We start from the raw sequence: 22,911 nt of genomic DNA on the forward strand, positions 1-22,911 counted from the left end.
TAAAACACCTTAGACAGGTGTCATCTCTTTACGCCTTGGAGCAACTGAGGTCCAGAGAAAGGCTTTTGCCAAGGACAAGCCTGATAAATGTAGGAGCCACCAGACCTGGAAGTCTCTGACCATATGGTGGGAAATGGCAGACACTACCCTTCAGATGAAGGCTTGAAAAGGGAGCAGTCCTGCAGGGAAGAGGACCCGGTTCTACCTGAACCCCACCTTGGTCTGCCCTTGATATCTACCAGACTTCAGCCTCACATTCTTCACCCCTCTGTGTGCTTGTCCATCCCAACATGGCCACCCATACTATCGTACCCATTCCCAGGTAGAAAAAGAAACTGCCAACCAAAATCAAAAATAGTGTTATTAATTCTGATGTCTCCGAAGCACAAAAAAAAAAAAAAAGAACCAAAAAAAAAAAAAAGGAAATAAAGAAACCACCCTTCCCACACTTCAGGCCCCAGGTCCAGGCCAAGGGGGCCACCCCTGCAGTCAGTGCAGGCCCAGGGGCTGAGGTGGTCCTGACCACGGGTTCCAAGAGGGACCAGCCCATGGTTTGGCTCTTAGGGTCTGGCTGGGAGGCTCACTGCCTCCATCTGGGGAGCCCAGGCCCTGGACTGGGGATGAGAGAGATCAGGGGTCAAGGTCAGAGGTCTGGGTCATTCAGTTTTGGTACTCTGGCCAAGGCAGCCAGAGGTCAGGGTTCAGACATGGAGGCCAAAGCCACTCAGTTCTGTGGTCCAGCAGAGAGGCAGCAGAGCAGGTCCGTTACTGAGTCCTAGGAGGAGGTCCAGTGGGCGCCACGTAGCTCAGTACTGGTGTTCCAGCAGGGGCTGGGCAGCCGGGCTCTCACGCTCCTCGACAGGGGCAGGCCAGTCGCCCGGGGCACCCGTAGGGGTGCCACTCTCAGGGGCACTGCTGTCCAAGCAAGGAATGTCCTGGGCAGCTCTGGGGGGTGAGGCCTCAGTGCTGACATCCGGGCTGAGGCTGAGGCTGAGGTCTAGAGGCGCCTGGGGGAGGGGAGAGAGGTTGGCAGATGAGCAGGCCTTAGCCTTCTGTGACCCAACCCTCCCACAGGTGCCTTACCTGAGATTTGGGGGTACCTCCTTTGGGGCTACCTGAGGCTGGCTCCCCATCAGATCCTCCTAGCCCCTTCCGGCCCCCCAGGCTCCACTTCCCACTGGGGCCCTCAGAACTGAGGAGACCAGGACCAGGGGGCCGTGAGGTCCGGGGACCCTCTGTGGGGGTAGGCGATGCAGGGGGTGGTCCAGGGAGCCGAGGGGGAGGCCACTGCAGCAGAGGTGGGGGCCGCCCATCACCAGAGCCACTCAGGGAGGGCCGCGGCCCCCAGCCAGGGCCTGGTGGGAGGGGTTGGTCACCATTGCCTGTAGGAGACAGATAAGACAGCAGAGACCTCAGCTGGGCTGCACTTCTCACCCACGGGTTCAGCCCAGCCTCGCCTGCTCACCTGCCGTGTTCTCAGGCGTGGGGTGTGCCATGGGAGGGTTATTGCTGAGGGAAGTCAGGCCACCGCCCCCGCTACAGTCTGAATCATCCACGTTCCCGCCACTATTGCAGCCGGCACCACAGCCCTTGTGAAGCCTGGGGGTGGGGAGGTAGAAAAAGGATCAGGAGGGACATGGCTGAGGCCAGAGTCCTCACAAGCATGAATCCTCAGCCCCAGGACAAGTCATCTAATACCTCTGAGCCCCAGGATCCTCCCCTCTAAGAAGCTGCCACCTACTTTGCAGAGTCTTTTGAGGGTGCGTTGTCAACAGTGCTTGACGGCTAAAGGCCACTGTTAGCTCTGGGGCTAAGCTGACATCTAGGAGGGGCAGGTCAGCTCTGGGAGGGGGTCATCTCTCGGGATTCAAGCCCTGGCTCCAGCACGTCCTCCCTCTGAGACCCAGGAAGGAGGTACTGCACCTCAGCTTCCTCCCGTGCCACACGTCACCCCTTCCCGAGGCCTCACCTCTCCCAGCTGCGCAGGAGCCAGCGGGCAATGGCACCCAGGCTGATGGGGCCACCCCACAGCGCCCGTAGCTGGGGGTGGCTGCCAGCCAGCGAGGTGGTGAGAGGCGACACGTAGATGGGGTAGCCCAGCGGCTGGTCACAGGAGGAGTTGATCATGTTGCGAAGCGCCTGCTTGGCATTCTGGATGCTGCCACGCTCAGGGTTGCGGTTGCGCAGGAACACCAGCTCCTGCTGCTGCCCGGCCCACAGGCCGCGCACGCACTCCCGGTTCACCTGAGAGCCACATGCCAGGGTCAGGGGACTGGCCCAAGGGGTTTTGGGGGCAGGGCTTAGGGCAGGTGGAGCCGGCCCAACCTTGATGACTCGGAAGCTGAGGTGGCGCCGGTTGAGCATGATGATCTTGTACTCATCAGAGGCATCATCCAGGACGTGGCGCAGCGCCAGCAGGGAGGGCGTGTTGCTGAGGATGGCGCTGCGCCATGCTGGGTCACCCTCATGTGAGATGACCAGCCGCTCCTCGTTGGCCGCAATGGCATCGTATAGGGCTGCTGGCTCCTCATATTCATCTGGGGACGTGAAGTGGTCCTGGTAGGGAGGACGGGGGACCGGGGTCAGTGGCCCCTGCCCTAGAGACAGGCTTCATTCCCCACCTGCCCATGCTGCTGGGCACACCCCTCCCCCACCTGGTGAAGCTTGAGGGCCATGCGAACCCCAGGCGCCACAACGCGGTGAAGCAGGTCCATGTCGGCAAAGACCCACTCGTCGCGTGGGGAGGTGATGCGAAAATCCCCCTTGAACAGGGCGTGCAGGCCGTAGAGGAAGGGCTCCAGGCTAAGTGGGAGGAAGAACAGGGAGGGGAAAGAGAGAGGTGTCGAAGACCCAGGGGTAAGGCTTCAGAGTGATCCAAGCAGAGGCCTTTCCTCACGCTGGGCCTCAGTTTCCCCATCTTGACAAAGAGGCCAATCTCTGCCCATGTCTCTCACAGAGCGCTGAGGAGCAGGCAAGGTCATGACCCGGAAGTGCCCTGCCCATGGGAGAAGAGGTACCCCAATAGGAAGGGCCACTGCAGTTTCTGTGGCCACTGCGGCCAGAGACCACAAGGCTCTTCGTGGAAGAGGTGGGGTGGGGACGGCAGTAGGCCCAGTGGGACACCCAAGCACTCACCTTGCAGACATGCTGTGAGAGGCTGTCCCCAGGGCCCGGCGGCCCAGCACACATAGGCCAAAACACAGCGTGACCAGCGGGGAGTTCCAATCCTGGTCCACGGGCTGTGGCATAAGGACCCCCGTCCCAGAGCCCAGCTCAGACCTGGGACAGGGAACTTGGAGTGGGGGCTGGGGCCCAGGCCAAGGGAGGCTCAGAGTGAGAGGAAACCAAATAGGGAGAAGGGAGGCAGGGAAGCCCAGGTCCCACAGCCCCAGGTGGCAGCCTCAGGTAGTGGAGCCTGACCTGGCTGCGCCGGGAGGCACAGTACTGGATCCACTCGAGGTGCACTGCGCAGAAGGAGGGCAGCGAGAGGCCAGACAGGCGGAGGTCATAGTCCTCATCCACACTCAGAGAGAAGGTAGGATCTGAGTCGGCATAGCCGGGCGCCCGCACAGGCCTCAGGGCTGCCGCGATGCCCTCGTGGCTGAGCCACGCCTCCAGCTTTGGTGAGCGGCTCACGTAGTAGATGATGCTCTGGGAGAGGAGGGGCAGGCGTTAGGCCGGGGTCCCAGCCCTGGCCACTGGAGAAGAAAGCATGGAGGTTCAGAGGCTCTTCCCCAAGACTGAGCTGAAGTCTGCTTTCTGGGATGCCCCGCTCCTAAAGCCATCTCAGCTCTCAAGAGCAACCAGGCAAGTTGGCTCCTTCCCCTAAGCCAGGGAGGAGGAGCAACAAAGTCACCAGGAAGCACCCACTTACAGAGTGGTAAGTCCTGTGCTGGAACCAGCACTCACAGGAAGCATCTGCCTGCCTCTGGCCAGAATATGCCGTTTATATGAGAAATATGAGGCTCAGACAGATGGCAGCCCCTGAGAACAAGATCATCATGCTCAACCTTTACCACCTCAGCTTCCAAGTCATCAAGGTGGGGACGGCCCCACCTGCCCTGAACCCTGTCCCCCACCCGCCTCGGGCCGGCCTCGACCCTGGGGTGAGGCCTTCAGGTGAACCTTCAGTGCCTGTGTAGCCTGTGGGTGGGGCAACAGCAGGGGCTGGTGTTCCTGCACAAACAGAACCCCGAGCGAAGGAGCATCCAAACATCACATGGGCGGGGGGCGGGGAGCAAAGCGGGCAGGACAGACGAACTGCAATCTGAACACCAGACCTTCCCCATCATGACATTGTGGGATCCAGATCTCGGGCCCGGAAGGGCAGGCTGTAGTATTGGGCCTACCTCAGAGTGCCTGGGTCACAGATCCCTTTAGGCAGCTGAAGCATGACAGACATCAGGCCTTGCCTCAGAAAGAAGCCACGGGCACACCTGGTACCCAAAGCTGGGGGCTCCTGGACCTCTTGTTAAAAGGCCCTGTTGGTTATAAGCAGGGGTTTGGGCAAATGTACAGGAGCTTTGAAAGGCAGGTAGCTGGCATGACCAGGATGCATGGGCAGGTTAAGGCTGGCAGGGCAGGCAGTGAGGTGACGAAGATTCCATGTGCCACCCTGAGATGGAGCTAATGGGGCAGGCCCTTTGCCAGGGCAGACCCGCTCCAGACTGACCTTCTTGCCCACAGCTTGCCTCTACAATCCAGCTTTTTACCAGAGCTGCTAAAAAGACCCAGAAAAGAAAAGCTTTGGCCAGGCAGGGTGGCTCACACCTGTAATCCCAGCACTTCGGGAGGCGGAGGTAGGAGGATCGCTTGAACCCAGGAGTTCAAGACCAGACTGGACAACATGGCGAAACCCCATCTCTACAAAAAATACAAACATTAGCCAGACGTGGTGGTGCACGCCTGTAGTCCCAGCTACCTGGGAGGTTGAGATGGGAGGATTGCTTGAACCTGGGAGGTGGACATTGCAGTGAGCCCAGATGGCGCCACTGCACTCCAGCCTGGACAACAGAATGAGACCTTGTTTCAACAAAAAAAAAAAAAAAAAGAAAAAAGAAAAGTTTCGGGTACAGGGGGAGGAGCTGCCTGGCACATATCAGGTGCTCAGGTGCTTGGTTAACCTTCACCAGCGCCATCCTTTTCTCTGACACACTCACAGTCATCTCGGGAGGAAACTGAAGACGGGGACAATACTAGCAGCGGCTCCGCCCGTGAGCGCTCACTGCAAGCTGGGCTCTGCCCAAGGTGCTTCCCTGGAAGCACTGCCCGGACTCCGTGCAGCCTCAAGCCATGGTGCCTTTTCCGACTCTTGTGGTTTCCCAGCTGCAGGAGCAGGTCTGAGAGCCCAGTGACTCCCACGAGAAGGGCAAAGCTAACAGGAGGGGCTCTGCCCTGACTGGCCAACCTCGAAGGCTGGAAAGGACCTATCCCTGCAGCTGTGACACTTCCCCAAATGCACCAAGCTCTCCAGCACACCCGCCTCCCCCTGCCCCACCCCCGGCAGCCCTGACTTGTCCTTCCAAGTTTCACCCTCAGTCCACATCCTCAGCGGAGCCACCCCAGGTCCTCCAAGCATTTCCCCCAGACTCAAATTCTGCCCAGCCTTTGAGGCAGCCTTAGATGTGGCAAGTCAGCTTCCCCATGGGACAAGAGACCCGGCCGGGCGCATCTCAACCTGCTGGCCCTGGCCTGGCAGGCACAGCGGGGCAACCTGGGCAAGGGCACCTCTCTCAAGATGGGACCGGAAGGTAGACTGGGCCATCACCTCTGGGTGACCTGGGACTGGGAATATCCCTCTCTAGACACAGCCTCCTTCTTTTTTTTTTTTTTTTTTTTTTTTTTTTGAGGCGGAGTTTTGCTCTGTCGCCCAGGCTGGAGTGCAGTGGCCGGATCTCAGCTCACTGCAAGCTCCGCCTCCCGGGTTCACGCCATTCTCCTGCCTCAGCCTCCCGAGTAGCTGGGACTACAGGCGCCCGCCACCTCGCCCGGCTAGATTTTTGTATTTTTTAGTAGAGACGGGGTTTCACCGGGTTAGCCAGGATGGTCTTGATCTCCTGACCTTGTGATCCGCCCATCTCGGCCTCCCAAAGTGCTGGGATTACAGGCTTGAGCCACCGCGCCCGGCCTCACAGCCTCCTTCTTGATGAAAGGGGGGTGGTCTCACAAATCCTTGCCTAGGAGTGGCTGGGAGGGCAGAAGGAATGACAAAGAAATGACAGCTCCTCTGATACGTGGTGTGGACAGGATGTCCTTTAGAGAAGGCCAGCCATCAGCGCGTGAAACTGCTGCAGAGAGAACCAGGTGGCAGGTGGCAGGCTCACCTGGGCCCCAATAGGCCACCCCCCGAGCCCAACATAGGGAGTGCCAAGGCAGATCCTAAGAAGGCGTGTGGGACCCTGGACTGTGACCAGCAGGACACCCCACTCCCAGTACCCTTATTCTGGGCACCACAAGCCTGAAATTTTCTTTTTTTCTTTTCTTTCTTTTTTTTTAGACAGTCTTGCTCTGTCGCCCAGGCTGGAGTACAGTAGCACGATCTTGGCTCACTGCAACCTCTGCCTCCCAGGTTCAAGCGATTCTTCTGTCTCAGCCTCCTGAGTAGCTGGGATTACAGGCACCCACCATCACACACACCTAATTTTTTTGTATTTTTAGTAGAGATGGGGTTTCGCCACACTGGACAGGCTAGGCTCAAACTCTTGACCTCAAGAGATCCACCTGCCTCGGCCTCCCAAAGTGCTGAGATTACAGGCATGAGCCACCATGCCTGGGGAAGCCTCAACATTTCTGCCGTCTCAGAGAACTGCAATAACCCCCACTTCCCAAGGGGTAAGCTGAGGCACACAGGGAAGAAACATTCCAGGCTGATCAAAACCCATTCCAGGGCTCCTTATGCACCTCACATTGCCTCAGCAACTCCCACCATCCCCAAGAGGTAGCTCAAGATCCTCAGGCCTGGCTCAGAGCCCCGAGGCTGAGGCAGGAAAGCTCCATGGCTCAGAGGGCTGGCCTGGGTTCAAAGCCTGGCTTGGCCACTTTCTTCAGATTCTGGAACCTCTGCAAGCCAACTTCCACATCTGTGAGACAGCAGGGCCCCTCTCAAAGAGTAGGGGGACTCTACCCAGCTCAGGAGAGATGTCCAGCATAGCGCCCACCCAAGGCAAATGCTACTGCTCAGGCAGCCGCTCCCATGATGATCATTAACGCGACAACTGCTAGCTCTACCACTGCTCTGTGCTGGGTGAGCTGGGGGCAGGGGGCAGGTGGTTTCAAAGGCTGGCCTCTGCAACTGCCCACCTGCCCCATACTCACTGCCCAAAGCAAGCCTTCCTTGCCTGGGAACCTATCAGAGCCATATGGCCATAGAAGCCCCTGTAACCTGAGGTCTGGCAGTGGCACCTCAGGGGACACTTAAACTCTGAGGCCTTGGCTTCCCTTGGACAAAACAGGTTCCCAACAACCCAGAAAGGGGTACTGGGGCCTCTGGTCAGCGAGCGCTCACCAGCAGGGGCCCTGCTGCCTGGCCGCGCCTGCCCGCCATACCTTGACGTAGTAGGTGATGAGGATCTTGCGGAGGTCGAAAACCTGCAGCATGGAGGCAGCATTGTTGTCACTAATGCTATAGCCCTCCAGCACGTACTTGCTGGCTGTCACCTCCCAGGCCAGCCAGCGCTGCCCGAAGGCGGCATTGAAGGACAGGACCCGTGGCAGGTGGCCGGGTTCGCAGCAGCAACAGCCCTCGTCCTCCTCCACACCCTCGGTGATGGCCTCCACCTCGCGCTGCTGGCAGTAAGTGCCTGTTGGGGAGGGGTGTGCAGTCAGGAGCCGCAAGAACAATCCCTACCTGCCCCGTCCTGGGAGAGTGACCAACATGGCATCAGAGGCCTGTTGCCATTCCCCCCCTGGACGCCAGGGGAGTCAACCTTATTGGATGCCAACATTCACAAAGGAGCGCCTGCCTGTCCCCTTCCAACTCCCAGCATCCAAGGGCAGGGCAGGAGGGAGCAGGGACACTGGGTCTGGCCCCTCTGCACTCTTCGGGCATTCAACACACGTCTTCCTGAGAGGAAGGAGCTGGCTCGCTCATGGCGCCCAATCCGTGGGCCAAGCCTGAGACCACAGAGCAGGCTGGGCATGAGAACTCAGACCTCCAGGCCCAGGCCCTTACTGCAGTGACCTGTAGAGTCACTGGGACCTAAAGCTGGGGCAGGCACAGGGCTTGGCCAAGAGACCCTGCCACCTCATTGCTCAGACTGGGAAACGCGGCCCAGGGAGGAGGAGTGCCTTGCCCAAGGCCACCTGCCAGCCTGGGCAGAGCTGGACTGGACCTCACTCGCATGTGCTATTGAACACAGCTCCCATGTCAGGCCCGAGCCGTGCCTGCCCACCCGAGCCTGGTCCTGCGGCTCACCCCGGAACTCAAGGCCACGCAGCTGGAAGGTGACGAGGCCATTGCCAACCTCGATGAGGTGCACCAGGGCGTTGAGGTAGTCGGAGGCCAGGACGAAGCAGTCGCCAGGGCCGTAGTTGCCCCAGCGGCCCAGCGCCAGGTCCCCACACAGCGTGTGCTGCAGCGAACGCGCCAGGTGCTCGTAGAAGATGGAGTTGAGGTTGTTGTCATCAGCGCCTAGGACCCAGGACAGGCAAACGGACAACGTGACAAGTTAGCGAGGCTCCCTCCCCAGGGAGGCCCTGCCCTAAAGCCCCTTGGATGGCTGGGTACACACCAGGGTTCCGGTCCAGCTGTGTGACCAGGCGGGTGTTGGAATGATCCACACGTTTAGTGCTGTTCAGAGAGAGAGCAACAAGGCGGTTGGCCAAGAAGGTGAAGAGAGGGTGCACCCTGCTCATGCTCTCCCTGTGCCACAAGGCCAACGCCATCCAGGACAGCCCCGTTATGCAGGCAGATGAGGAGACTAAGGCTCAGGGACATGAAGGGACTCACGCAGGACACACAGCCAGGAAGCAGGGAGGCTGGGCTCATCCCCAGACCCCACCATCCCCAAGCTGTGAGCCCGAGGCCTTAGCCTGGTGCAGGCTCTGCCCGCATCAGATCCACCACCTCAAGTGTCCCCACTGTGCCCAAGTCCTCCCATACCTGCTGTGGGCCCCTCTGTGGGTGGCCTCCAGCCTGGGCTCCACACCCCTCCCTTCCTGTCCTGCTGGGCGTGCTCCCGCCTCCTGTGAGACTCACTTGTAGTCACGCTCCCAGAACTTGAGGGGCCGTGCATAGGACATGATGAAGACGGCGCTGCCCAGCAGCGGGTTGAGAGGTGTGGAGAAGAGCCCCGAGAGCAGGGCCTGGACGAACAGCATGGCCGAGTCTGAGCTACAGTCAAGGAGGCAGCGGGCAACAGGACCTCCCAGCCCCCGACCACCCCCCACTGCCCCAGGCCACAGCCCTCCCTGCACAACCCCACCCAAACACAGGCCGGATGCGTGGCACGGCAAAGGGCTGGGCAAAGGCGTGGAAAGCCGAGCCCCAGGTGATCTGCCAGGGCGCGATGTAGGTCAGCACGAAACGCAGCTTGTACAGCAAGTCCCACAGCTGGCAGGGCCAACAGGGAGAAGAAAAAAGACATGCAGGGTCACTCATGGAAGCCCCTGGATGCCAGGCCCCATTCAGAGGCTTGGGTCATCCCACTGGGGCCAAGCTCAAGATTACTATCAGCCCTTGTGCTCTGGACATGGCTCAAGGCACCTGACACCATTAGCAACCCCTGCCTGAGCTCTAAGAGGGCAGTGACCATTTAGTTCATACAAGTACCCTGTGAGCTTCTTATTCCTATTGCTGGCCCCATTTCACAAATGGGAAAGTTGAAGTTCAGAGAAGATACAGAAGGTAAATGACCTCCTCAGGTCATGCCACTAAGTCACCGGTGAGGCTGAAGCTGGACTATAGTACTGAAAGTCGAGGAGAGCCACAGGCCCTGCCCTCAGAGGGTACGCAGTGTGGATGCCCACCAGCCTGGGCCAGGCCAGAAAACAAGAACAGAATGTTCACGTGAGGGAGAAAAAGGCTCAGGCCTGCCTTTTTCTCCAGTAGACTACAAGAGGCCTTTGGCCTCCAGTAGAGTGCAGGAGAATGGTCCTTAGTTCAAAGAGCCCCCCAAGCCCTGGCAACGTCACAGCCAGCAGAGCACCTGTACACGCCAAGGCACTAGGAGCTTCCGAAACTCAGCTCTGACTGCTCTGGATCCAGGGTGGCAAAGGGGTGCAGAACTCAGAGGTTTGCATCCAGAGGGTAAGGCCAGGTCCTGATTACCCTAACCATTTCTGAGAAGGTGGTCGTGGGGTCAGACAGGCCTGGGTTCAAATCCTGGCTGACCGCCAATTCTCTGAAAACCTGAGGCAAGTGCCTCAACCTCCTTCAGCCTCAGCTTCCTCTCTGTAGAGGATGGAAGTAACCCCTTCCTTGAGAAGCTGCTGCAAAGACCCATGGGGCTGATAGAGCGGTGGCCACAGGCCCTCAGGAAATTCTCTTCCCAGCCAGGCAGAAGTTGGCTCTGCTCCCATTGGGCAGCCTGGCGTCTGGGCCACAGCCACCAGCTCACCTTGCTGCAAAGCAGGGACATGAGGAAGTAGTCAAGCAGAAAGCCCTGGGAGAGGCGCGGGTAGTCGAAGTGGAAGAGCAGGACAGTGAAGGCCAACGTCAGGTACTGCTGCGGAGGGCAGCAGAAGGCTGAGCGCAGCAGCTTCAGCCCAGCCACGGTCATCAGCAGCGCCCGGCAGCTGTGGGTGAGGGGCAGGCATCAGGTGCTTGGTAGGGGACCAGGGGCAGTGGGTATAGGTGTCCCATCCCTTGCCTACTCTGGCCGGAGAGCAACCCCTGGCCTCTGCTCTACCAGGTTGACCCCTGCTCTTTTGGCCCCGTGACTCTTAGTCCCTTCCCTTCCAAAGGGAGTGGTGGGAACACATTTGCTTTTGAAGAGGCAACACTTCTGCTTTAGCTTGCTGAGCAACCTTAGACGTGACTCATTTCCTCTTAGGCCTCAGTTTCCCCATGGATCAGAAGGGAAAGTGGGTGATGGGATCGTTGAGGGTGGGGTGGTCCTCACTAGAGGCAGTACTTGTCCGGGTGGCTGACGACTGTGTGGGCATCCACCGTGAGGGCGTTGAGCACCACGGCTGGGTAGATGAGGTACTTCTCTACGCACTGCAGGCCAGCATACAGCTTCTCAAACCACATCACCTGGGCGGCACCTGTGTGCAGAGGCCAGGACTCAGTACCTGGCTTCCACACGCCCACCTTCCCTGTGGAAGTCCTTCCCTAGGAGGGCAGGCTGTGCTGTCCTGAGTCCTCAGAGACTCTGGGGGGAGGGCTGATCTGTGGCAGCTCAAACGAGAGCAACGAGCCTCAGCAGGGAAAGGGCTCCACATGCCACTTAGCACATCGAGGCTTGCTTTATGGTGGGTGCTCTGCCCTGCTTTGCTGTCTGCAAAAACAAGGCCAATGATGAAATCCCAAACACCCACGTACAGCAGGCTGGCTAGGGCCTGATTGCACAGTAAGCCCGTGAGCTGGGCCCTTGTAAAGGGCAGATCCCTCGGTTCAGGCTGGTTGTAGCCACAGACGGATGCTAGTCCGGGAGGCAGAATCTTCTGTCGTTTAAGAAAAACTCAAGAAACGTGGATCTTCATATCTCAGATCAAGATGCTAAAATACAGGCTCCAGGATTTTTAAAAAAATGTTACGCAGCCCAGTAACAATGTGCTCCAGGCAGCTCTGGTCCATTGATGACCAATGTTTAATTCTGGACAAGAGATCCCTTCAGGGCCTTGGGGTTCTAATTCTTCCGTCTCCTCACAGACAGCAAGGAGGGCAGGACCAGGGCAATGCAGGCAAGGGAAGGGCACAGCAGGGCATGGGGAGGAGAGTAGGTGGAGAGCGCAGCAGGGCAACATGGACACAGAGGGCAGGGAGGGTGCAGAAAGGGTAGTGTGGCCAGTGAGTGCCCCCTGCTGGCACTCCTGAGCTGAGAGGACCACAGCTCTCACCAGCCAGGCTGCAGCCTGAACCACTGCCCAGGCCTGACCATCAGGGGCAGGAACTCACCACGCACTTCATACTGGCTGTACTCCAGCGGCTTCAGCACGGGCTGTGACAGGCAGAACCAGGGCAGCTGTTTGCGGAGTTGTGGCAGCAAGTAATGTGTGAAGAAGCCCACGGCCCCAGCCAGTGCATACAACACGAAACCCAGCACCGACTGCAGGAGGGAGAGGCCAGAGGCTCAGCCGACGGGAGCAGACCAAGGGGCCACAGAGGGCCACCTGGCACAAGCCGGGGAGGGGCTGCCCAGGGTGCTCAGATCGAGCAGGCTCCCACCAAGACAGTGAGAGGCAGCGGCGGCCCATGCCACACAAACCTTCAGGGCAATAAAGACGGTGCTGGCACTGATGGCGAAGGTGAGCACGGCGATAACCACACACATCACCAGGTCGGAGTGCAAGACCTCACGCTGCAGGGCCAGGAGAGACATTCAGCTGCCCGGCCAGGAGAGACACTCAGCTGCCCAGCAGCCCAGGTTGGACATGCCCCTCCCAGTACCCCCAGAACTTGTCACCACCTCCCCACAGAACCCCACCCCCCGCCCCCTCACCACTGACTGGCGCATCTTGTCCGGCAAGGGGTCCGGGGGCTCGGCCCGGGCTGTCTCCAAGCTGCGCTCCTCCAGCTCAGGGAAGAGCTTGCTCCGGATCAGAGACCTGGAGGTGAGGAAGAGTCAGGAGGAGGACGCCCCTTCTTCCCCCCAGCCCCAGTCACAGGCACATGCACAGACCACAAACCCCTACTGTGCAGACACAAACACACGACCCGGAGTACACACACCAGCGCGAGCACAGGCGCGTGCGGGAACCCACCAGAGCACGGTGGGGTCGCTGCTCTGCCGGCTCAGGTGGTAGGACAGCGCCACCAGGAGACCACAGAAGACTGAGAAGAGGACAGGGACGTGCTGCTCTGGCCACGGAGTCTGGGGAGAGAATCCATGCTGGTCAGGGGAGGTGAGGTAAGCATGGAGTCCGGGCTGCCCCCATGTGAGAAGCCACTGCTGAGCCCAGTTCACAGCCCCACCCCAACCATCCCTACGCACTGCAGCATGCCCCCACCTCGAAAGCCACCCCTACCTTGATGGCTCCAAAGCAGAAGCCGTAGAGCAGGGCAGCGGCCAGCAGGCTGCGGGAGAGGCTGAAGACTGCTGTGAGCGGGCTGGTGGCAGCTGTGTGGAAGGGAGAAGTACAGCCCAGCTCTCACCTGCAGGTACCCACCTCAACCCTAGCCCCACTTCCCCTCAACTCCCAGAGGCTGGCCTCCCTGGAACGGCACCCCCAGTCCATTGTTCTCTGTTGCTCCAAGCCCCAAGGGGCCTTCAGAGCTTCCAAGATTCTCAGATTTAAACCACTTGCCTGGGGAGGGAAGGAGAGAGGAGAGGGCGGAAACCCTGAGTCTGCAGTACAGACGAGGGAGAAGGTTCCGCAAGGGTGGAGCCAAGGACCCAATCGGAGGGCCCTCCGGGGCCTCCGCACGGACCCCACCCCGGAGCCACCTGTGGGCATCATACCTGTGCCCCCGAAGCCATGCATATCTATTTGCTCCAGCAGGTACATGAGGCAGGTGTTGACCTGGGGCAGGAGGCCCAGGAGGAAGACGAAGGGGAAGCACAGAGTGAACACTGGTAGGGAGGGGACACGAAGGCCCAGTCAGCCTGCTGGCTTCCCGCGGCCCACCCTCAGGGACTCACTCTCCTGGGCCACCTCATCCCTGCCCCAGCCTCACCAGTGGCCACGTCTCGGGCACAGAAGAAGAAGGAGGCGGAGAAAAGCGTGAGGCCATAGAGGGAGACAGGTGGGAAGGGCTGAGCTGAGCCCAGGGCGTCCAGCAGCCAGATGAGCAGACAGCAGATGCAGAAGTAGACAGGCCGGCTGTACGCGATCACCCAGTTGTGGCCCTGAGGGGTCAGCGCATGAGGAGCTGGGTCTCCCCCACTGGCCACGCCTCTGGCACATGCACACACTCAAGGGTCCCAGGCCTGGCCCTGGGTCCAAGCCGGAGAGCCTGGCCAGGTGGGGGCGATGGAGGTGAGGGACGAGGGAGCCCCAGCCCTCCATGCCCTACCCTCCTCCCCACCTGGTCTCAGCCCCTCCCGGGGCCTCCTGGCCAGAGGCGCTGCTCCATGGGTACTCACGTGCATGGGGGATGCCGCATCAGGCTGGACGCTCTGGAAGAGACAGGGCTACGTTGGCAACTAGAGCCGATGCCCACGGGATGGTCAGAGGCCCCGGACCTGTTCAGCTCCACCACTAGGCAGTTATGAGTGACCAGGTCAGGCCCCCGAACTGTCCTGAGCCTCAGTTTTCTTGCTTGTAAAAGAGCTGGCCGGCTCTAAGGAATCTTAGGCAAATTATCTACCTTTTAGCTTATACCCCTTAAAACTGAAGTGGTGGGAAGGGCAATCTCGGGGAAAAGCTGGGTGCGGAAGGAAACACAGGGAGCCCAGCCTGACCTTCAGCAGGGAGTACTGGCAGGAGGCGATGACCAGGCAGAACTGGAAGACCCAGATGTCGGTGAAGAAGCCCTTGAGCAGCAGCAGGTAGCCCAGGAAGGCCACAAGGCTGCTCAGGCCCACGCCGAAGATGTTCTCCAGCACTCCCCGCGTCCTGCAGGGACAGCCAAGTCAGGGCATGCCCATCCGGCCTCACCTTCCAGTGGGGCAGTGGGGGAGATGGACCTTGCCCTAAAGGCCCAGCTCTGGGACCCTGCCCATGCCAGACCCTTGTACTCTGACGATGCAAACACCTATAACTTTGAGGATGCGGCCTGGCAGCACCTGTTCCAGAGACCATTGTATTGCTCTCTCCTTCCCAATCTTTGCCCACTCTGGACATCGAGGGCTGAGAGCTCAGGGTGCCATCACTCCCGGGATTCCCCCATCCCCAGCTGAGGCTGAGTTAACTGCACGCAGCTACATCGTGCATGCTATCTCGGGCGTGCAACGCTATGCACGTGGGACCAGCACCCAGTCGCTGTATCTAGAGAAACCCAAACGGATGGGAAGGCACACGGGCTCTCGGCCCAAGTTCTCTACAATGGGCAAGTCATCTGACTTCTCTATCAGATTTTCTGGGACTCGGTGTCCCCTCTGAGAAATGGGAAAGGTGAGATAACTGGTCTGTGAGCTTTTCTAGGTTACAGCACTCGATTTTCAAATCAACAGAAGCTAATACAAAAAAGTGAATAGGATGGCTGGGAGTGGGGTCTCACGCCTGTAATCCCAGCACTTTGGGAGGCAGATGCAGGTGGATCACGAGGTCAGGAGATTGAGACCATCCTGGCTAACACTGTGAAACCCCACCTCTACTTTAAAAAAAAAAAAAAAAAAAATTTAGCCAGGCGTGGTGGTGGGTGCCTATAGTCCCAGCTACTTGGGAGGCTAAGGCAGGAGAATGGCGTGAACCCGGGAGGCGGAGCTTGCAGTGAGCCAAGGTCATGCCACTGCATTCCAGCCTGGGCAACAGAGAGAGACTCCGTCTCAAAAAAAGAGTTTTTTTCAGCAGGACTTTGGAATAGACAGATTTAATACAGCACCACCCACCTGGCCACCCCTTTACACCACAAATGAACCATAGGAACCACCACTACAGACTCCAGCCAACAACACGCCCTCAGCTTCCCCCGAGTCAGGCTCTCTGCTGCCTGCCTTCCTCCACAGGTAGAGAGTCTGGGGAGCCAAGGTCCAGGGGCTTTCCAAGAATTGGGGGCCAAGGCCGCAGGACACTCACCGGTCCAGCAGAGCCAGCAGGGCAAGCCGCTCGTAGCGCACAGAGGTCCAGCGGCCAGGGAGAAGCCAGTACTTATAGCTATGCTGGGCCCGGGGTGGCGCTTCCTCCATCAGCGTCTGCTCCTGGGATTCGTGCAGGGAGTCCTGGTCCAGCAGGTCAAACTGCAGTCCCCACAGCCGCGGCCATCAGCCCCGCCACCCCACACACCGTCTACTGTTACCCCCCTTCAGCACACCAGCCTGGCTGACCATTTCCATCAGCACATAAAGGCCCCCATCTAGCGGCCCCAGACTCCACCCGAACCCTTCATCCCAAAGGGCTCCTCCTCTCTCCAGGTTTCCAGGATGTGGCCCGACAGCTGCAGGGGCTGCCTAGAGTCACCAGTTCCCACGCCTGTCTTCCCCAGTCAGGCAGACTCTGCCACCTCTGCTGAAGCTCAAGGAAATCCACTTGTCCTTTGGGACCTGGCACAAATGCTACCCTCCTCCCAGACAGGGCCTGTCACTGTCACTCTGACTACCCCATCCAAGAGTGCATACAGAGCTCAGCCTTGAGGACAGGCCTAGGTGCCAACGCCAGCCCTGAGGCCCTGGGCACATGACTTGACCTCTCTCATTTGTTGTATCCTTCACTCAACAAGCACTTGTGGGGCCCCAGCTATGGGCCCGGCCCTGTACTGGGCTCCAAGGATAAAACAGAGAGCCAGAGGTGCACAGCCCTTCCCTCTGGAGGTGGCCGCCAGCCACGATTCCACTTGACATGGTTACGAGGAAGAAATGAACCAGAAGGGAACAGATGGGAGCTTCTGGGGGTTGCTCAACCTATCTGTGGCCTTGAGGGTCAGGTGCCGGGTACGCTTTCATAATCATTTTTTAAACTCTGAGATGGTGTTTTATGCATTCTTAGCACTTCTGGTATTAATAGATTAAGCACATAAATTTACTGTCCAAATTGTGATGTCCTTAAGAGCAACAGAGAACACTGTTTATGACTATACTGGGACAAGAAATGTTAACAGAGAGCACTCCAGCATCCACATGTGCACAGTGCACGCAGCAGCAGAGTCACCACGGGGTCCCTGTTTGCCAACAGAACACCGCCACTTCCACAAGTATCATCATTAACACCCATAGCCCCTGTTTACCGTGGGCCCCTCCAGAGTTAGGAATATACTCCAGAGATATTCAAAGAATAAACAAATAATTGACTTCTCCAGCCATTCAGACTCAGAGCCTCTGCCAGCATCAAAGGTCAGGATAGAATAGGGCCCCTGGAGCCCTCACTCAGCACAGCCCATTCCTCCTGGGGCACCTGGACAAGCTCTCTATACAGGCCAGACTCAGTGATCTGCCCACCCCATCATGCCCCACTGGCACGGCCCTTCCCCGGCCGCTCCTCACCTCCGGGATCTCCAGGGGCACCCGGCGCACCTGCATGCCCTGCAGAACCACAGGCCTCGGCTGCAGCAGGTTCAGGCCGCCTGTGGCCTCAGGGACATCAGCTGAGTGGAAGCTGGAGGAATGTGAATGTCTGTCCCTGTGAGAACAGCAGCCATCAGGATCCCATGAGAGGCAAGCCCTGGGGCTGGGTGGGGTCAAAGTCAAGGCCAGGCAGGAGGGGCAGTCTGTGCCCGAGACCAACCAGGACCCAAGGGACAAAAGTGCTGGGGTCAGGTGGCAGAAGTGCCTCCCTCCCAGGCCCTGGCCCGAGTGTTGAGGCTGTGCCCTGAGCTTCCTAGAAACTTCCTGCCTGGAGTGTCATGGAGCCAGGGACCCGAGGAGGTCTGTCCTTTGTTGCTCCCCATCCTCCCCCTGCAGGTCTGAGCTGCCTCTGCCAACCCAGCAGGAAGAGAGCTAACTCCAGGCTCAGGGAACTGCCCAGAGATGCAGGCCACCAAGACAATGGCCTGGGAGGCCAGGCTTGGGAACTCACCAGACTCCATTAGCTGCCTGCTCCCCTTGCTGCCCTACAGGGTTCTCGTAGCCGCCTCCAGCCAGACCAAAGGTATAGGAACGCCGCACACCTGGGGCAGGGTATGGGAGATGATGCAGCGTGGCAGAGACAGGAGCACCAAGGCCCGGCTCATGTGGGCACCAGACCCATCAAATGAGGCAGAACCCTATGCTGTGTCCTCTGAGAGGGCAGCCCAGCCTCTGGACAGGAAAGGGCCTACAGGTCAAGAGCCTGGGCGCAGCAATCACCTGCCCTGGCCTTAGATCTCCCCTGTACTGCAGGCTGAGCCTCCATTTCCTCATCAGCAGAGAAAAAGATGACAAAGACACCGTGCCTCAGAGAGGCTGCAAGGATGATGTCTGGCAGAATTAGCAGAGTACCCGCCACAGGGCTGAGGAAGCACCACTGCTGGGAGGACTCAGGTTGTTGGGGGAGGGCGGGGAGGCACCGGGCCAACGGGCTTGGGGAAGGCTCACCGCTCTCATCGTAGAAATAGTGCACAGCACCCTCAGAGGTGTCATCAAAGGTGCAGGCCTCATGCACATTGGCACCGGCCCGGGTGAGCAACAGTGAAGAGGCGAAATGCAGCGCAGAGGGCAGCGTCAGCGCCCGGGAGTGAGAGGCAGCCCGGCCCCGCTGAGCCTCCTGCAGGCTGCTGGAGAGGGTCAGCCCCAGGTCAGCGCCAGTTAGAGCTCGTGGGCCCTCCCCGGCCCCTGGTGCCCCTCGGCCCAGCCGGCAGGGTGCTCACCTGGGAGGCGAGCCCATGACAGAGGCTGGAGGGGTGGGGTTGCTGCCTGCATTGTGGCGTCTCCGAATGGCCTGGGTCCGCCTCACACTGCTTGAGCGGTCCCGCCTGCCAGTCTCCTCAGCTGCTGCCCAGAGAGAGGTCCCCAAGGGTAAGTGACAGATGCTCAGACAGGGCTGGGGGAGTAAGGCTGGAGATGGTGCTCCGCCAGGAAGCTAAAAGCCTGGTACAACCATGCCCCGGCTCTGGGGCCCAGCCAGGTCACATAGCCCCTTGCTCAGTTTCCTTACTTGCAAACAAGGATGACACTGATCTGCCCTGCCCCACCCCGCTGGTGGTGGGAGGATGAGTGTGGATGATGAGAGTCCTCAGGGAACAAAGACTCAGGTGCTAACCAAGGATGTGAAGGCAGGTAGCTGAACCCATGTCTAAGAGATTTGGCAGACAATGTCAATCATCACCAGGCCCACATCCATCTGCTGCCTACGACAGAGGCTGAGCTGACACTGACCAGGTCCACTCTTACCTGCCCTTTGCCCAAACCCAAGCCCGTAACTCACGTCCCCCAGCCCGCCTCTACAGCCAGTACTCACCTCCCCCCACGGCACCTTCCTCCTGCAGCTCCCCCCGCCAGCCGGGCTGGTTGGCAGCAGGTCCCCTTCGGGCCTCAGCAGGCAGCGCAGCAGGCTCACCAGCAGCCTGCTCCACCCCAACCTGGGCCTCCAGCTCAGCCTTGGAGCCAGCCAGTGGGGGCCTCAGAACATCACCCCCAGCCCCATCCATGCTCAGCACTCGGGCATGTGTTTTAGCGCTGGCGGTACTAGGCGTCCGCTGGGTCCCATATGGCCGCTTGGGGGGCACAGCAGTTCCCTCCTCAGCCCCATGGGGGGCCCTCCGCTTCCGGGGTCCCCCTGCTGCACCCCGGGAGCTCTCAGGGGAGTAGCAGGAAGTAGAAGAGGAGCTGTCAGTACTGTAGCGGCGCTGCGATCGGAGACTGGAGGCCGGACTCAGTTCACTGCCCTCGCTGGTGTCTTCATCCTCAAAGAAGGCCCCACCTTCAAGCAGGGGCCGTCGAGGGGCACGGCCAGGTGGAGAGTGTCTTCGCAGGGATGGCTGCTGTTTGCTAGGCCGTAGCAGGGCCAAGTCCTTGGGCCGCACAACCAGGAGCGGCTCAGCCAGGCCCGGTGGTGTCCCTGCTCCAATGACCGTGTCAAAGGAACGCAGCGTGTCATCTGAGGGGACCCCGGCGTCTGGCGAGGCAGGCAGTTCAGCCTCAGAGGGTGGGTCTGTGTCGCTGCCCTCAGGGGCTGGCCCCCCTGGGGGGCTGTCCAGATGGGTGGAGTTGGTCTTCTCACTCTTGAAGCTGCTCAATGTCTCCCTATCAGTGCCGCTGAAGCAAGAGTCTGAGGAGCCCGCTTTCTGGGGCGTGGGCTCCCCTGAGCCCCGCCGGTCAAGGGGCTGATAGCCACCTGCCCCCCTGCGTTGCTCCCGTCGACTGCTGGTCCTCACCAGGGCCCGGTCAGGCCGGGTCAGGGTCAGGAAGCTCTTGCTCAGCTCCTGGCTGAGGCTCCCCTTCAGGAGGGGGCTCATGGGAGTGTCAGCCATGCTGCTCCCACTCCAGGGCGCTCCATCTCCAGCCAGGGGGGAAGGCTCTGAAGAGTCTGTACTGGGAAGAGAGGGGTCTGGGACAGCCCCTGGAGGCGTCTGGGGAAGGTCTCCAACTGCCAGAAGAATGGGAGACAGAAAATGAGAAAAAGGGTTTTCTGCAAAAGAAACTGGTGCTAAGGGGGCTCTTACGCTCTGTACTTTTCCTGAGAGCCCAGCCACAGCAGCACACTGGGGAGGTCCCACAGAGGAATACAGAGCAGACCCGAAATGGAGCCAAAGTTGAGGGGATTCAATGACAAAACAGCTGGTCTAGCCCACAAGCCTCAGCCCCATAAGGCCCACGCACTCAGTTTCTCCTGCGAGCTGAGCTTCAGCATCTCTCGGTCGGCAGAGGTCACGATCACATTGTTGCTGCCCTGCTCCCGCACCAGCTCCTTGATGTCTGCAACCACGGCCCCAGAGGTGTCAGCAGGACCCCCTGGCACAGCATGCCAGCCCCTGTTCCACAGCACTATGCTCCAACCCTAAAGAGCAGCCACCTACCTCTGAGGGGCCCAGAGTCCTCCATTCGGGGCAGCAGCTCCTGAGTAGACAGAGAGAGGCGTGAAGGAGCAAACAAGGCAAGAAGTAGGCTCAGGACGCACCCACAGTGGGGACTGGCTCGCGGAGGAACAGCAGGACAAGCTGAAGTCCAGGCCCACTCACCGAGACCTGGTTGAAGCCAAACACAGAGTGCTGGGAGCTGCAGCGCACTGGGGGTGTGGAACTGACTTTCCGGAACACTGTCATCTCCACTCCGGGGTCCCTGGCAGTGAAAAAGAACAGCAGCTTTGAGCTAACCTCTCCTCTGTGTATGCTACTTCCATCTTTGTCACTGCTTCTTCTTCAGAAGTCACTTTACAATTCCTAGGCTAACACGAGACAAGTGTTCACATTCACTCAGAGAGCCAATGTTCCCTAAGTCCCTACTCCACCCTGCGAGGTTCAGGCCCAGGCACCAAAACCCCTCAATCCCCAGCACAGTCCCTACCCCACCCACCTGGGCGGATTGCTGTCCCCCTGGGCAGGCTCTTCCTCCAGCTCCCCCACGGTAGAGCTGCGCTTCTCCACGATCTCGCCCTGGTCAAACATGGCATGCAACCGATAGTTGACGGTCTTGATGGCAGCAAAGATGATAGCCACCACGAGGCAGTACACGCCGGCCACCATCAAGCTGGGAGGCAGGACCTGAAGATGAAAGTAAACCAGGTCCCTTTTCACAAAGCCTTGCCACTACAGGACGTAGCTGCCATCGTCGTCATAGCTAGGATTCACAGACTCACTAGAAAACTTCATCACCTCTGCACACAACCACTACACAGCCCTCGGCAAGGAGCTCTGTCTTCTGTTTAGCTGGATAAGATTAAGTGTGGGGTTCAAGGTCACTCGATCCAAGAAAGGTAGACTTTGGCCTCTTCCACGCAGACCCAAACTCTGCAGTGATTCCTCTCTCTCCACGTCCCAGAGCCCAGGGCACGGCCCCGAATCCCTGCCAGGCTGCCCTCCCTCTCCCGGCTGGAGTTACAGGTGGCCGTGGCGTCTCACCATGTACAGCAAGAAGGGAAAGATGAGCAGGAAGATCCAGACATAGAGGTGGAAGCAGTTGGAGAAGGTGCTCTGGTGCGGGTCGAAGAACCAACCGCCGGTGAGCGAGGCCCACACCCCCTGGCGCAGGATCTGCAACACCTGCGACCCCATGGCCCCGCCGCTGCTGCGCGCGCCCCACTCCCGGGACCCTCATGGGGGCGGCCCCCGGCCCATGCCCCGTCTGGCGCCTGAGGGCCCCGGGGCCCGGCCTCACGCTCACGCCATGGCCTCCCCCAGCGGGGGAGGGGGGGCTCAGCCGCGCGAGGGTGCGGGCAGGGGGCGGGGCCGACCGGGACAGTCAGCGGTGCAAGGCCCAGACGCGGGGGTGGGGCTGCATCAGGGGCGGGGTCCGCGTCCCCACTCGTGGCCCAGAATTGCTCCGAGGGGCCGAGCCGTCAGGCAGGCGCGGGGCACGGGCCGGGCACCCGTCGGCGGCATCCAGAGGTGGGCGTGGGGTGGATGCTCCCGGGGTGCAGGCGACAGCTCTCTAGCCTCCGGACCAGGGAGAACCCCAGGATCTGGGGTCCACTTCCGGGGTCGCAGGTCACTCGCTTGGGGCTCCGCGCTCGCCCGGCTTCTGCCGGTGCCGGCCTAAGGAGGAGGCCGGAAGAAGGAGCCGCGAGCCGCCAGCCTGCAGTGGCGCATGCGCCCAACGGTTCCAATTGGGACCCGGAAAAGGAAAACTTGACGGCATGAATGCGCAAGCGCAGAGAGGTGGTGGCGCGGTAGGACGCGAGGGGTGCCATTTGGGCGTGCGCAGAGTCCAGAACTAAAGCAAGTTCATGCGAAAAAGCGTTTGGGCGCATGCGTAGACCCAGGCGTCGCCAAGCCAGGGTAGACCACTGGGCGGAACCAAAGAGAGAGTTGAGTAGCCATTGGGTAACGGCAAGTAATTGGCGCACAGCTCTTCCAATGAGTTACAGGAGACGGGGAAAAGATGGAGGCGTGGACTCCCCTAGTTGCAGCGAGTGTTCTGCACTAACGAAGCACGCCCCTCTCGGTCCGCCCCCTTTAATGCTGGACCTCCTACGTCCTGATCGTTTCTCGTCTCCCAGCGGCGTCTACTTCCGGGTCAGAGCTCAGACCTAGGGTGTAGAGAACAACCTTCCGGAACAGGCAGGAATAGTCGAAAAAGGATAGCGTCGTCTTTCTTAAAGTGACAGACTCAAAGCAATTGGGGCAGCCCTATCCAGAGGTTG

At 59.7% G+C, this 22,911-nt stretch overlaps 1 protein-coding gene across 5 annotated transcripts; it reads right to left on the reverse strand.

The window, feature by feature from the left end:
* Positions 1–343: 343 nt before the first annotated feature.
* PCNX3 (pecanex 3) lies at positions 344–22,797 on the reverse strand. Of its 5 annotated transcripts, none has more exons than XM_007984576.3 (35): positions 21,671–22,797; positions 21,126–21,313; positions 20,792–20,891; positions 20,630–20,669; positions 20,433–20,528; positions 19,072–20,199; positions 18,482–18,605; positions 18,210–18,388; positions 17,713–17,803; positions 17,181–17,316; positions 15,781–15,941; positions 14,505–14,658; positions 14,187–14,219; positions 13,778–13,949; positions 13,563–13,673; positions 13,129–13,220; positions 12,865–12,974; positions 12,603–12,708; positions 12,369–12,461; positions 12,059–12,209; positions 11,061–11,205; positions 10,557–10,734; positions 9,442–9,550; positions 9,197–9,326; positions 8,730–8,788; positions 8,414–8,629; positions 7,546–7,799; positions 3,421–3,651; positions 3,136–3,239; positions 2,655–2,802; positions 2,326–2,556; positions 1,970–2,244; positions 1,466–1,599; positions 1,084–1,382; positions 344–1,007 (listed from the first exon to the last, which is right to left on the reverse strand). In XM_007984576.3, exons 1-35 carry the CDS (start codon positions 21,821–21,823, stop codon positions 807–809), a joined length of 6,132 nt encoding a protein of 2,043 aa, XP_007982767.1. In that variant the 5' UTR covers positions 21,824–22,797; the 3' UTR covers positions 344–806. The 5 variants fall into 5 exon arrangements, with proteins under 5 accessions (XP_007982767.1, XP_007982858.1, XP_007982950.1 ...); XM_007984667.3 differs by having other exon boundaries at positions 18,482–18,602; positions 21,671–22,772; XM_007984759.3 differs by having other exon boundaries at positions 18,210–18,385; positions 21,671–22,772.
* Between the last annotated feature and the right edge of the window lie 114 nt (positions 22,798–22,911).

The sequence above is a fragment of the Chlorocebus sabaeus genome, chromosome 1 (assembly GCF_047675955.1).
Source record: "Chlorocebus sabaeus isolate Y175 chromosome 1, mChlSab1.0.hap1, whole genome shotgun sequence".
NCBI lineage: Eukaryota > Metazoa > Chordata > Mammalia > Primates > Cercopithecidae > Chlorocebus > Chlorocebus sabaeus.